Here is a 13,928-nt window from a genome sequence, read left to right as displayed (position 1 = left end):
GTCTTTGGCCTTTGTCATTTCTCTTGCTTTTCCTTCTTGTGTTTTCTGTTTAAAAATCCCTGTTTCTTGAGAGAGGACAGGTGGATCTGGTAGGTCTTATGGAATCTTACTATTTCTTTGGATAGGACCCTCCCATCCCCACCCCACCTCACCCCCATCAAGTTAAAGCAAACCCCTCCCTGGCTTCTGAGTTCTTTGCTTGGGTGGTGCAGTAGGGACAGAGCTAAGCTTGTGAACAGACAGCCTGATGAGCATATTTTCCTTTGAGAGGTTTTGGCCTTGGGCATCCTTAATGTCTTAGGGAAAGGGTGAGCAACCTTCCAGCCTAACATACTCTAAGGAAAAAAGAAATGGATTTGACTCCTGAGTCCTAGTGTGTTCTGCCATTGAATTGCTGCAGGACCTCGCCAGTTATTGGATTTCTCTGAATCTTTACTTTCTTAGTTAGTGAATGTTTTTATATCTTAGGAATCCCATGTTTCTTAGGAAACACTATCAAGGCTTTTCAGAGATAGCTCTGAGTGAGTATTGGTGGGAAATGGCCTGCATTTTAGGTATCAGTCAGAAAGAAATTAGTTGAGGCTCTTTAAAAAATTAGACTATGTGTTTTAATGAGAACTACAGGTTAGTGCTGCACTGCATGTCAGGAGCCAGATTGTAGCATTTTATGTTCTGGTAGGGACTGTGTCTTTGTCTTCCAGGATCATTAGTGCTGTTTGCCCTTCTGTCTGAATTTCTAGCTTTGGCTGAGGGATGCAGGCTGCTGGCTGTGGGATGCAGGCAAGATTGCTGTGGGATGTGTTATCTGGTGACCAAGTAGGTACCTTTCACTGTCTAGGCTGAGCTGTGGGCAGTCCTGCCATCTTCTGAGGTCAGTTGCCAGCTTCTTAGCCTGCAGGTGGTGATTTGGCCTAGGACCTTGCCTCTGTGTTCCTCTTTTGACTTTTCTTTGGAGAGAACAACTCCATAATCAACTATGTGCAGAATACCACAGAACTATGAGCAAAAATTTACCACTATGACCCACTGTTCTCCAGGCACATTTTGCACATTTTTTTTAAAGATGAAGTTTGTATTGTGGTAAGTTCATAGAGAAGTAAAATGTATGAAGCTCAGCACTTTACAAAGTAAAATGTCCACATAACTAGCACCCACATCAAGAAGCAGATCCAGGGCTCCTTTCCTCTCAGTACACCAGGCCCAGGAAGGGTAATTACTTCTTCTACCGTAGGTGAGTTTTACCAGTTCTGGAACTTTATATAATTGTAATAATGGAATACAAATACTTTTGTATTTGATTTCTTTTGTCCAGCATACTGTTCAGCATATCTCTTTTAATCTCCACAGTGACTTGCAAGGCAGAGGTTATTGTCTCTGTTTTGCAGAGGAGGAAAGAAACTAAAGTTCAGTGAGGGACATAATTTATTAGCATCAGATAACTCTGTGATTTGAAGCTGTGTCTGCCTTTTAAGACCCTGCCCTTCTTCAGTGGAGCACCCTGATAGGAGGATACAGGGATGAATGATACCTAGTCATTACTCTTCTGTAAATCCTCTTTGGGTGGGCAACATACTGGAAATATGTATCTATACTATGTGACTGAAAGAAGTTATTGCTTATAATCAAAGATCAAAGAAAACACCTTGGACTATTTTACTCCCAGTTGTTGGGTACGAAAGGCATCATGGAAAAGGAAATATCTGAGCTCAAACTTGGAATGTGAAGTTAGGATTTTGGAAAGCCATTCATCTTGGAGGGATAGTAGGAATAAAGACATAGAAGTCAGGAATGCTTATTGTGCTTGGGAGAGGGAGTACCCTGTGTAATGAGAATTGAGGATATTTAAAGAGGGGGTTGTGGGAGATGAGGCTGATTATGGAGTAGGGATCTGTAAAGAGGGAACCTTCTTCTTTAGGTTCATGTCAACTGTGTCCCATTAAACCACAATATTGCAAGGTGTTTATAGGTGCCCTCTCACAGTTAGCTGGGGAATATTTGGGAAAGTAGTTGGTCACTTTCTGCCTCATTTTGTCCTTTTGTAAGTGAACAGCCTAGCTCTTCTGCATGGCACTTGTGAATATGAGATGAAGCAACTACAAGAAAGAGCTCTTAGGTGTTATACAAAACCTTGAGATAATGGTGTTGCCAGATAGATACATGCAATTGGGTAGGTTTCAAGGGGGCGGGGGAGCCTTCAGACCAGGACATCTCCCAACTAGTGGTTTAACAATTGGCTTTCCAAAAAACAAGTAAATAAACAAATAAAGAACAGAGTAAAATCTAAAAGCCCTGATTCATTTGATGATTCACTTGCTGATTGCCACAGTGTAAATATATTCACCAAGGCTGATTTCAAACCATCAGTGTAATGTCAATAAACCCTCAGTTGGGAAGAGACATGCACAATGAGCTCCAACTGCCCACCGTTGTCCCTGTGTTGTATGTGACTGTGAGGTGGGAATATGGCTACTGTAGCTCTTGTTAAGCTTTCCTTTAAGAAACAAAACCAGGAGGCTCTCAAAATCATTCTTGTGTCTACAAGTGCCATCTTCTTGATTTAAAAAGATGGCAGCAGATTGGGCCACTGTTATTGCCTCAATCCCTGGGAAAGGAGGAGGATCCTCAGAGTTGATGTCCCAGGAGGGTGTGGAGGGCTTCATTGGTATTATAGAATTAAGAACTTGGTTTCCCAATTCAGTAGTCTGCCCCGGGTGTTCAACTAATTCTGCCTCTTAGAGGCACTATTGCATAACATTTGAACCTTGGTTTTTGGGGTTAGAACTGAATTCACAGCCCAGATCCACTACTTCCTGCTGGTGTGACCTTGAACAACTAGCTATCTCTCTGAGGCTATTTCCTCATCTGTAAAATGTGAACAGTAACACCTTCATAGAATTATTTTTGTGGTTTAAATGAGATCATGCATGTAAAAATGTCTAGCATTGTATGTGTTATTGATAAGATTAGCCCTCCTTCAATCCTGACTAACAAATAAGGTCCTACAGGACCTAGTCCCCCCATCTCATTTGTCAAAGTTAGCTTCTCCCCCATTTTGATAACAGTCACCCTTAACTTGACCCCTCACCTTGCCAAATCATCAATCACCCTGCCTTTTTAACTTGAGTTCCCCTTCTTGATTTTTAAAAAACATTTTGAAAGCTAGAATCCCTCATTTTTTCTTTTTTTCTTTTTAAAATTTATTTTAATTAGTTATACATGACAGTAGTATTGTGCACTTTGATATTTTATATATAAATAGGGTATAATTTCTCATTTTTTCTGATTGAACGTGTCATAGAATCATATCAGTTATGCAGTCATATATGTACATAAGGTAATATGTCTGCTTCATTTCTACTATCCTTCCTATCCTCATATCCCTTCCCTTCCCTTCATTCCCATCTATCTAAAATAACTCTTGTTTTCCCCTGGCACATGCCCACCCCCCACCCCCATTGTGAATTAGCATCCACATATCAGGTCCAACCTGCCTTGGCTGCTTGTCTAACCAGAAGGTGGGGTGGAAGGATCCAGTTAATCTGGTGTCCTCTGGCCAAGTCTTGTGCTTATATCAGAAGTATGGTGACCTGTGAACTATAGTCTTTTTCTCTAACTCTTCTGCACATAACAACCTTGTAGCACCCAAGAAATTGTGAATGAGGAAATGATATTATTTCTTTGTTTGAAAGTGAAACCCCAAGCCTGTCTTGTGGGTAGCTGATTATTTTCTCATGGGATCCACGAAAGGTATTATCATTTGAGAGAACATCATCCTGCCCTGCTTAGATTTTAGAGTAGGAGTTAACAAATTTTTCCAACAAAGGTCCAGATAGTGAATATTTTAGTTTTGTGGGTTAATAGATTCTCGGCTCTGCTGTTGTAGCAAGAAAGCAGCCCAGATTGTCTGTAAACACATGAGTATGGCCATGTTCCAGTATAATTTTATTTACCAAAGCAGGTGCAGGATTTGGCTCCTGGGCTGTAATATGTCAACTCCTGCTAGTAGACATTTGAGAGGCAGCTAAGAGTATGAGCATTAGAGCTAGGTTTGTTCTGCCTCTTTTCTAGCTCTGGGACTTGGGCAAATCACTTTATAAAGGGTAAGAGAAACTAATCATTGGATTATCATGAGAATTCAGGAAGATAATGTCTACAAAGAGGGCTATTGGGAATGACATTGGATATTTTGAAGGCAAGCTATTTAAATGTTTATTTGCTTGTTTCTTTTTCAAACATGAAATCTAAATGAAAAAAATATATATACATATGTGGTCTTCTCTAGCTGCTAGAAGGTCACTGCTATTGCTGACCGCTGTGGCTTTTCATGGCTGAGTAGGTAAACAGTGCAACTAAGCGGAACCTGTTAGACTAGTCAAGCCAAAAATGGAGAGAAGGTTAAATATCGACTTTGGTAGACTCAGCTTGCTTTTTAGCTTTTATAGCAATGATTAAGCTGGTCGATGGGGGAAGAATTGCCACAGTCTTGGCTGGGCACAGAATCACGAGCCACCACACAGCTTTGTAGATTCAAACAGCAATTCTTTATTCCCGAACTTACACCGGCCTCCACACACGCTCTGGGGCAATCTCGTTCTCCTCCCAATTCACCTACTCCACGAGGCTTTTTTTTCCAATATCCTTTCTGAATCTCACGAGAACTCAACGGGAGCTCAGGCAGCAGGAACACCCTAATCCCAGCAGCAATAATCCTCAACCTCCAACTTCCCTAAAAGCCCTATTGTCTTAAACCGGGAACGCCTTAAACTCAAGGAGCGGGATGCTTCCTCAAACCTGATCAGCTCTAAACCCGGATCCGCCCTGGTCCTTGAGCAAGGTCACCTTACATGCAATGTCAACAGCGAAATTCTAAGGCAAGTCCATATAACATGGGGTACGCTGGCAAGGAAATTTCGATGCGTCATTCCTACTTGGCAATGGCCCTCAGCATCTCCCCCCTTCTGATTAATTAAACAACAAGCAATGTGGCTTAAGGACCGTGCCTGGTAGGTTGTCCAATTCAACATATGGTTCTTACCCGTCATGGGAGAACTGACCTTTAGGCGTCAGCTTCCTGTCTTAGGTTGATACCACTGCAATCAGATCAACCCGTCACTGACTACTGGTCCAGCATTCAGCCATGCTTGTGGATAGGCCTATGCACCAGTGGGGGGGTGAGGTTCTTGCCTCACCTCTGTTGGCCCCCAAATTTAGCCTTGGTGCCAGTGTGGGGGGGTGAGGTTCTTTGCCTCACTTCTGTTGGCCCCCAAATTTTAGACCAATCACTAGTAGAAGGGAGGAGGATACAGAAATGCCACGACACCAAGCCAATTGACGGCTCCTTTGGAAAAATTGCGTCACTGGTGACACCATCAGCAAAGATATGCCAGCATTACCACAATTAACATGGGTGCGCTGGGAAGGAAATTGCATCACTGGTGACACCATCAGCAAAGATATGCCAGCAGTACCACAATTTGCTGCTCCAGACGATAGTTCACAATGCATGCAACTGATATATAGTCCAGGCAAGTTCTGCAGGCAGTTCAAAGTGGAAGAGTCTATCAATATGTTCATTTCTTCCCAAAGTAAATCGAGTCCTTGATTGAGCATTACTTGTTGAGTTATATTCATTGATGCATCAGTTTATACAGTTTACTGTGATGGCTATCATAGAAGCTGTAGTTTGGTTTTATCTTAGTCTTCACCAGCACTGGGATGGAGATGGAAATTCTGGCAATGATGCTAAAGAGACATTATCCTGAACAGAATTATTAAATATAATGAAAAGGAAAGATGAAAGTAAACAAACAGATCTGTTAAACTCCTTTAAAAACAATCCTTAACAGCTGTTTACCTAATTTAAATTAGTAAACAAACAGATCTGTTAACCACCTTTAAAAACAATCATTAACAGCTGTTTACCTAATTTAAATTAAACCATTTAAATCACGTGAATAAAAAAAAATTCGGATCCATTTTTTTATGAGCGCTCCTCATATATGAAATATGGACATACACACATACAGACATACAACACAAAACAGTGCACACATAACATACAACACATAAGACAATAAAGGCCTTGTAGCTTTACCTAGGTGAAATCTCCATTGCAATGTTTAAAACTCCACAGTCAAAAAATAAAACACAGTCAAAAAATAAAACTGATCAGAAGAACATTAACCTAGGTTTGTATGAGCTCAAAAAATAAAATAGAACTTTATGATGTGGGAAAAATGCAATAATAAAATAGATATTGAAAAAAAAAACACCTTGGTTAATCACTGTCCCAGATGTAAGAATAGCCAAGCTGGAGTTCTGGATATCAGCTGTTATGGATTTGAGTCAAATCATCTTCTTTTTCTGTAGAAATTGCTTTGGTTAGTCTCTCTGGAATCCAAATTGGCTGCTGTTCTCCCTGTGGAAAAACACAAACGGAACCCGGACTCCAGACAATAACTGGATCAGGACCTCTCCATTGTCCTGTTAGAATATCTTTCCAAAGTACCTTAGGCTTATGTACATTTTTCGGATACATATGTCTTTCTGCAGCACTAAGTCCTGATGAATCCAAATTTTAAAAGTTTAGAGTAAAAAGGGTTATTTTATCTTTGGGGGATATATACCCCTAAGATCCTTTTAAATTTAAGTCATTCAAAAGCATTCTGCCTTAGTTTTTAGAATTACTTTAGTCCTTTTAATTTTTTGATGTGGTTTTAAATCAATTTTCCTTCTATTTTAATGTTTTCTAAATTGGCTCTTGCCTATAAATTTTAACACCCTCATCTGAGACTTGTAATTTCTGCACCACCAAAAATTAAAATTGATGGGCTTTTTGAAAAACTTACTAATAATCTCCTTGTTCTTCTATTTTATCCAATATTTGACTTTAAAATTCTCTCTTCTACCTTTTTCTATCTAGAATGTCTGTATCTAATAGTTATCTTACCTTTTTGCATTTTCTATCTGAAATACCTTTACTTGACATTTTCAACCATTTTCTATCTTATTTCTATCTTCTAGTTTTCTTCTAAGGTTTTTATATTTACCCTTAGTTGCTTTTTTCTCTCCTAGTTTTCTTTTGTTTCCTATTTTGTGGGTTTAAAATTCTTGTCTTTCTACGTCTTTTTTATCTCCCTATATATTTTTTATCTTTCTACATCTTCTGTTTTCTTTTTTTTACCCTTCTGTACTTCTGTTTTTAAAGTTTTCCACTTCAAATTTTTAATCTTCTTTATCTAAATATCTTTTCTTATTATCTTCCCATTTTCATGGGTTTTTTTTTCTCCATCATGAAGCCATCTTAACCACCTTCAATTTAACCTTTTACAGCCTTTTGCAACTTATTTAGACATTTTACAACTTTTTACTTTACCACACAAAGATTATCTCATCTCCCTCTTTTTGGTTTAAAGTACATTTTAATAGTTTGATGAGTAAAGCAATCTTTTTTCCACCATGAAGGTATCTCGACCACCTTCAATTTAACCTTTTAAAGCCTTCCAATTATCATCTATACTGTACTTTTAAATGTACTTTTTCACTACCTACAGCTTCACTCTTTTAAATGAGGCTTAGATTCTGTTTAAATTGCTTTAATGTTAGTTTACATGGCTGCCCTTCAACCAAAGGCTTTTTTTTTTTCCATTAAGAAGCTTTGTCTCAATCTGCCATGTACAAATATCTTTCTCTTCTTTCTTCCATTCTCAAGCTTTTAAATTAAGTCTAGTTTCCTCAAAATCTTTTTAAATGGCATTTTACAACTTTTTACTTTACCACACAGAGATTATCTCATCTAGAAACATTTCTTTTTCCTTTAACCTTTTATATTAAAATATATTTCCACATCTTGAATCTTTTTATATCTCTTTTTTAACCATTAACCCTTTTTATAAATTCACATTCTGAAAGAACTCTTATAAAATTTCTGATTTAGACAAATTATCCACTTTAATAAGATGAAATACTTCCATGTTTTTTATGGTACTATTATACTGTAATTGAAACCCAACTGAAACTTCTTATACTCTTTGTATATAAATTACACATGATAGAATCTTAACTCTTAGTAACCTTGTTTTAGCAAAGACACAGACCAAAGCAATATTAAACTTTTTTCTATTTACCAATTTATGAAAACACACATAATGTTTAAATATATTACCTTATGGAACTTAATAAGTAAAGAGTACTTGATTTTATATTTAGTGGTTGATATTTTAACACTTTAGCTTTGTAAATTAATCAGATGTCTGTAAAAACCAAGATCTTAGACAAGTATAGTAAACAGAACTAGCCATCTCTTTCTTGTTGAAGAAAAATCCTTCTACAGGATACCATGATGGTCCCATTGATATACTTAATAACTCATCTTTAAAAAGCCATGGGCTACATTTTTGTACTGTATCAACATATGCCCTTATTGTTCTTGGTCTTACTGGGGTGCCTCCTTCTAACAATTTCTCTTCCTTGGAGGCAAACAACCTCGAACCTTGAGTCAACCATTTTCCCCAGTTTGCCTGAGAAAGTTCTATGAACAGGCAACTTGAAATAAAAACAAAATAAATCAAAACAAGAACACATTGTTTTTTGAAATGGTCACCCATTTTTTTGCTCTCCTTCAGGAGCGAGCAAATTCACTTACCCCCAAGCTTCAGACGTTCCCCGTACGGACCACCAAAATGCCACAGTCTTGGCTGGGCACAGAATCACTAGCCACCACACAGCTTTGTAGATTCAAACAGCAGTTCTTTATTCCCGAACTCACACCGGCCTCCACACACGCTCTGGGGCAATCCCGTTCTCCTCCCAATTCACCTACTCCACGAGGCTTTTTTTCCAATATCCTTTCTGAATCTCACGAGAACTCAACGGGAGCTCAGGCAGCAGGAACACCCTAATCCCAGCAGCAATAATCCTCAACCTCCAACTTCCCTAAAACCCCTATTGTCTTAAACTGGGAACGCCTTAAACTCAAGGAGCGGGATGCTTCCTCAAACCTGATCAGCTCTAAACCCGGATCCACCCTGGTCCTTGAGTAAGGTCACCTTACATGCAATGTCAACAGCGAAATTCTAAGACAAGTCCATATAACATGGGGTACGCTGGCAAGGAAATTTCGATGCGTCATTCCTACTTGGCAATGGCCCTCAGCAAAGAATGTGATCAATAAATCAACCCTACTACTCAAGGACTTGTACTTCATTGTTCAGCAAAGCTTTGTCCGACAGCCACTTGGAGCTTTACTTGGCAGTGTGTGGGAAGGAGGCCCAGAGACAGAGCAAATACCCTTCTCCTGCAAAAGCTCTTGGTCTGGTGGAGGGGAGTAGGAAGAAGTGTGGATAACCATATGCAAGGCAGAATATTAATGTGGCCGCCCATCTCCTCCTTCAGCAAGGCCAGCTTCTCCATCAGCCTCCAGCTCTGCCCTCCTCGCCAAGGTTCCAGCCCCGCGTTCCCAGTCATGCTCTCTGCTGTAGCCTGGGCAAGTCCCACCCTACTCCCTACTGACTTATTAAGAACTTATGTGTCCATTCATTCATTAAAATAGTATTTGAATATATATTATGTGCCAGCAAATAGGACAAGGTCCCTGTTCTCATGGATCTTTTAATAAAGGGCTGGTGGGGAAAACACATTGACAAAACAATGCTATGAGGGTAAGGACCATAATTGTAGGAAAGTTTGTATTTTTGAAATGTTCTAGGCAAGGAGGATTTCCATGGTGTTTCCAACTACATAGACACACATAGGCACACACATTGCTCCTTTCCTTTTGCTGTGTTCCATAAAAACAAAAAAAAAATTATTTATGGCACGCCATGTGATGTTTTGAAACATGTATACATTGTATAATGTTTAAGTCAGGGTAAACTTCCATGTCTCCTCAAAGTATCTTTTTGTTATGATTCAAAATTTTATGATTCTTTATGATTCAAAATCCTGTTCTCTAGCTTTTAAAAAAAATAATCTATTTTTTAGTTGTAGTTGAACACAATATCTTTATTTCACTTATTTATTTTTATGTGGTGCTGAGGATCGAACCCAGTGCCTCACACATGACAGGTGAGTGCGATACCACTTGAGTCACATCCCCAGCCCTGTTCTCTAGCTTTTTGAAATGTATAGTCCATTATTGATAGTCACCCTACTGTACAGTGCTTGCTACACCAGAGTTTCTTACTCCAATCTAACTTCGTATCCACTGATCAACCTCTCCTTACCATTTGTCTCTGTTCCCTTCTTTACCTTTCTGACAACTTTATGATTCCTTGGCCAATTAAAGTTATGCCTGGGCTGGGGATGTGGCTCAAGTGGTAGCGCGCTTGCCTGGCATGCATGCAGCCTGGGTTCAATCCTCAGCACCACATACAAACAAAGATGTTGTGTCTGCCGAAAACTAAAAAAATAAATATTAAAAAATTCTCTCTCTCTCTCTCTCTCAAAAAAAAAAAATAAAATAAAAAAAGTTATGCCTGTTCAGACTTAAGATGTATCTAGAAAATAGAACTAAGAATTTTAGGTAGAAAGCATTATTAATGTAGCAAACATAAAGAAAAAATAAGTTAAGAGAAATTGGAATTTTTTTTCTCTTAGTATATAAGCTTTTATTTCAACTTTATGTCAGGTTGTAAATTTTATTGCCCCATCTATCATTTTCCCTTATAATTTATCTTTTTTTCTTCACTTTTTATTATGAAAACTTTGAACATATTGTAAAGTTTGAAAGAACTTTACATACTTTTTACTGAGATTCACTAGTTAATATTTTGCTTTATTTTACTCTCTACAGACTTGATGTCTCATTTTGATGAACCATTTAGCAGTAAATTGTAGATACATGATACTTCACTCCTAAATATTTTAGTATGCACCTCCCAGACGTTTTTTTCTAACCATAAAATCATTTTTATGCCAAAGAAATTTAACATTGATAACATAAGTGTTGTCTACCAAATAATCAGTATTCAGGTTTTCCTAATGGTCCCCCTATTTCTTTTTAATCCATAACCCAAAGGTTTGTGTATGGTAGTTAGTTATCATGTCTCAAAATCTCATTAATCTATAACCATCCCTCTGATTCTTTTTAATTTTTCATTATATTACATTTTGAAGAATTCAGCCCAACTATCTTGTAGAGGCTCCAAACTGATTTGTCTAATTGTCTCTGTACTATAACATTCAGGTTAAACATTATCGTAAAAATACACATTGGGGGTGCTGTGTCCTCTTCATTAAACCACAATCAGGAATATAAGTTTGTCCTATTATTGGTGGTAAGTTTGATCCCTTGTTTAAGGTGATATTCGTCTGTTCTCCTGTTTGAGGGTATCCTTCCCCTGCTGTGTAAATAAATCTTTGGGATGATAGTTTGTGAATTTCTTGTTTCACAAAAACTTTTGATTCTAGCTTTCATTGGTGATCCTTGCTGAATCAGTTATCACATTGGTGGTTTTTGCAAAATACTGTTTTTCTAATTTTGTCATTCCTTCTCATTTACCACTTTTCTAAAGAAGAGCCCTTCTGATACTTTTCAAATTATCCTAGGAATTAATGGTTTCTTTATAAAATTTATTGTATTATAATCCATTACTATATTTTTAAAATTAAGATTCTGTTGAGGTATGGTTTGCACACAGTGAAATGTACAGATATTAAGGTACAATCTGATTAGTTTTGATAAATGTGTATGACATATAGTGTCTACCCTATAAAGATACATATCCATTACCTCCAAAAATCTTTGGCCTCTTCCCTAGTCATTTCCTGAAATCTCACCCCACCAGAGCAGCCCTGATCTCATTTTTTCATTATTCTCTTTGATGTTTGAGTTGTTCTAAGTGTTGGCAGTGAAGGTCCTATCCAGTTATTTCTGTGTCCTTTTGGCATGATCTCTTTAATCTGAGAGCACTTTTTTCCCCTTTTAAATTTGTTCTAATTAGTTATACAAGGCAGATGCATTTTTTGATTCATTGTACACAAAGGGAGCACAACTTTTCATTACTCTGATTGTACACAATGTAGAGTCGCATCATATGTGCAGTCATTCATGTACTTAGGGTAATGTTCATCACATTCCATCATCTTTCCTTCTCCCATATCCCCTCCCCTCTTCCCAGAGTTCCTCCATTCTCCCAACATGTGCCCCCCCCCCCCACCCACTTTCCACCATTATCAGAGAGAACATTTGGCCTTTGTTTTTTGGGGATTGGCTTAGCATGATATTCTCCAACTCCATCCATTTACCTGCAAATGCCATAATTTTATTTTCTTCTAATGCTGAGAAATATTCCAGTGTGTATACCACAGTTTCTGAGAGCACTTTCTTGTTTTCTTGTACAAGAAGGCGTCTTGTTTTATTCTTTTTGAAAGCTGAAACCAATAATAGAGATGATATTTTAATAACTTCTTTGTTAGTGGACTTTAGGTTGTTCCTTTTTTGTCCTTTTATGAAAGTGCTGCAGCAAACATCTTGGACACTTGTTGTTCTTGTGCTCTTCTATGAGTGTTTTTTGTAGTCTAGGGCTCTAGAAGTGGCATTTCTAGGTCACAATATGCACATTTACACTTTTGATTGATATTGCCAAATTCTTCCCTCTTCTCTTAAAAAGCCATATTTATCTAGTAAATTTCCACTGACATTACTGGTTTCCCCACAGCCTCACCAACACTGTTTTTTTTTTTCTTGTCTGTACATGGTGGTGCAGAGTTTGAATTTAGACTTAGCTTTGAGCAAAATAAACATCCAAACCACCTATCCTGTTTTTGGTTCCAAGCCCTCCAGTTTTGATTTACATAGAAATGAAATCTCTCCTCAAGAGAGAAGTTAAATCCAAGGAGAAATGTCTGCCCTTCTCTGTATTCGGTGTCACAGTCATCATCACAGCCAACTGCAGGCAGAAGGCCTTTTTACAATTTTCATTTTGCACTGAATGTGCAGGGGAGATTAGAGAGGAGAGCAATGCTGGAGGAGTGTGGCATTACCCCCAGGACATCTGGTCCTCTGCAGCCACCTTTAAACATTTGGTTCACAGTTATTGCTCTGTATTTCTACCCTTAAATAACTATTGGAACTGATTTTTATTTTAGAATGAACCATGATGATTCTACATTGGGGAGAGCAGGTTTATTGCAGGCATATATGTGCGTATTCACTCTTGAGAACATATAATAAAAAAGCTTTTGTTTTATTTTAAATGTTGAATCTTATGTTAAACACTTTTGCAGATGAATTATAACTTTTTTCTTTTTATAGATTGAGCAAGTTATTTGAAAGTGTTCCTTCTTTTCTTTATAGGTGTTTGAAGCTGTGATTTCCTGGATCAATTATGAGAAAGAGACCCGTTTAGAGCATATGGCAAAACTGATGGAACACGTCCGACTCCCTCTCTTGCCCAGGGATTATCTAGTGCAGGTGCGTGCTGGCCTGTCCACCGAAGCCTCAAGGGATAGCAGAGGCCACTCTGGTTGCATGGCATAGTTGAGATCAATAGATCTTCTGTGTGTGTTGTGGGCACCAACCAACTGGGTTAAGTTTGAAGTAGAGCTTAAAAGCATAGGTTTGAGGATAAGCTGTGTAGGTTTCAGTCCATGCTCTACTACTTACTAGTTTTGAGTTTTTATTCAAGCCTCAATATCTCCTTCCAGAAACAAGTTGTCAGTATGTAAGCCTGAAGCCTGGCTTAACAAGTGTTCTATAAAATTAGCTGCTTTCCCTGTAGATGCCCAAAGCCAGAAGAGTCATTTTCATAATATTTCTATGTTACCCTTCTGCTCTAAACAAGTTGGAGCCCAACTCAGGACTGTGAAAATCAGCTTTTCACAGGTGCCTAGAACACAGACTACCTCTACTTCTTCCAAGAAAGGAAAGAAAATTTTAAAATTATGGGATGTCCCTATAGTGCCACCTATTTCCTTACTTAAACCTT

The 13,928-nt window shown here is 38.2% G+C and overlaps 1 protein-coding gene across 6 annotated transcripts in view; it reads left to right on the top strand.

Annotated features, from left to right (window-relative positions):
* The window catches only part of KLHL3 (kelch like family member 3), a 124,638-nt gene that overhangs the window by 75,351 nt on the left and 35,359 nt on the right, over window positions 1–13,928 (top strand). For all 6 annotated transcript variants that reach the window (XM_081286816.1, XM_081286817.1, XM_081286818.1 and 3 more), the window contains one exon: window positions 13,298–13,414. In XM_081286816.1, coding sequence (XP_081142942.1) covers window positions 13,298–13,414 — 117 coding nt within the window. The remainder of the gene's footprint in view (window positions 1–13,297; window positions 13,415–13,928) is intronic.

Source organism: Spermophilus citellus (assembly GCF_964194105.1).
Source record: "Spermophilus citellus genome assembly, chromosome: 1".
In the NCBI taxonomy this organism is placed as follows: domain Eukaryota; kingdom Metazoa; phylum Chordata; class Mammalia; order Rodentia; family Sciuridae; genus Spermophilus; species Spermophilus citellus.
Note: the sequence above shows the minus strand (reverse complement) of the source record. Positions and strands in the feature narration are given on the sequence as shown.